At 59.0% G+C, this 1526-nt stretch overlaps 1 protein-coding gene across 1 annotated transcript; it reads right to left on the reverse strand.

Moving 5' to 3' along the window:
• Window positions 1-243: 243 nt before the first annotated feature.
• PODANS_5_9050 (uncharacterized protein) lies at window positions 244-987 on the reverse strand (the record flags this gene model as incomplete). Its single annotated transcript, XM_001904688.1, has 1 exon — window positions 244-987. One exon carries the CDS (start codon window positions 985-987, stop codon window positions 244-246), a length of 744 nt encoding a protein of 247 aa, XP_001904723.1.
• Between the last annotated feature and the right edge of the window lie 539 nt (window positions 988-1526).

Genomic DNA, 1526 nt, shown 5'->3' on the forward strand with positions numbered 1-1526 from the left:
CGCCTGCTAAAGAAGGGATGAACACACGTCCGGTGCATGCGCACTGCTGATGTGGGGTGCGGAGGGGGTGTCGGACCCTGGCCCACTCGGAAGTGTGAGATGAGATCTCAGGCGTAGGTGAGAGGGTCCATTGTGGATTCCGTCAGCGGGTGGGGACTCGAGAGGGTGCGGTATCCCACGTTCCACCCCGGTCGGGGCCCTGCGGAGGGTGCCGGGGGGGGGGGGGCTGCACCACCAGTCTGATTAGCCCTCCCGGCCACAAAAGGATGTAGAAACGGCTCCATGGCCCGTCATCCTTTTCCCCGGATCAATAGTCAAACACCTCCTGATAAAGTCCTTTGCACTCTCGCTCACCCCCCTCCAGTACTCCAACGGCGTAAAGCTGTAATCCGCATTCAGAATCGCCTGCATCTCCTCAAAGTCGCTGTCCCGATCAAACGGCGTGTACCCGCACAGCAAAAAGTACGTAATCACCCCCAGCGCCCAGAGATCAACCGGCTTGCCGTGGCCCGTCTTTTTGAAAATCTCGGGCGCCATGTACCCCGGCGTGCCGCAGGTGGTCGTCAAGACGTGGAACTGCTCCTCGTCCATGATGCGAGAGAGGCCGAAATCCGCAATGAGCAGGTCGGCGTTGTCCTCGGGGGTGCGGAAGAGGAGGTTCTCCGGCTTGAGGTCGCGGTGGACGATGCCGTGGTCGTGGAGGTAGGCTATCGCCGAGAGCGTCGCGCGGATGAGGTCGGCGGCGTCGGATTCGTAGTAGGAGCCTTTGCGGCAGATGCGCTCAAAGAGCTCGCCGCCGAGGGCGAGGTCGGTTACGAGGTAGAGGTTGTTCATTGTTTCAAAGTAGTCGACGAGGGTGAGGATGTTTTGGTGGCCCATGGAGACTTTGCGGAGGACGGCGATTTCGTTGCGGACCTGTTCATTTCCCCCAAGGTTAGAGCAGACACTTGGGGTGGTTGTCAAAGAGGAGGAGGGGGGGGGCAACATACCATGTGCTCACGTCCAGCCATCAGCCTCTTGTTAATCACCTTGGCGGCGTAGTACCTACCGGTATCAATGTGCACGCACTCCTTCACGACCGAGTAAGACCCCGCGCCGAGGGTCTTGCCGACTTTGTATTGGCATGGTTGGATGTTGGGTTGGGCAGGTCGGCCGCCGGGGGTGGCCATGGTTGGGGATGTTTTTCTTTTCCGCCTGTCAACTGTAGCTGGGTAGGTATGTCGTCGACGGTATGGTGGTGTCGCTTACGAAGCTCGCGCGCGCACGCAGACTGTCGGTATCGTCGTCGGTGGTGTATGTCCGGTCCACAAAATCAACCGCACTCTCCACCTGTTCTTTACACTTGTCGTTGTTGTCGTGGTCGTCGTCGGTAATAGTTTGCCTGGGCGCCTTGCGCAGCCTTATCCTAGTTGGTGTAGCAGTAGCCAAACGGGGGAAAACTCCTCTGACCGCAATCGGGCAGCTAACCAGCCAGCCAGCCTTGCTGTAACGCAGTGAGAAGTAAGTGCCAAAAGAGGGGGTCCAAT

This window comes from Podospora anserina, chromosome 5, assembly GCF_000226545.1.
Source record: "Podospora anserina S mat+ genomic DNA chromosome 5, supercontig 9".
NCBI lineage: Eukaryota > Fungi > Ascomycota > Sordariomycetes > Sordariales > Podosporaceae > Podospora > Podospora anserina.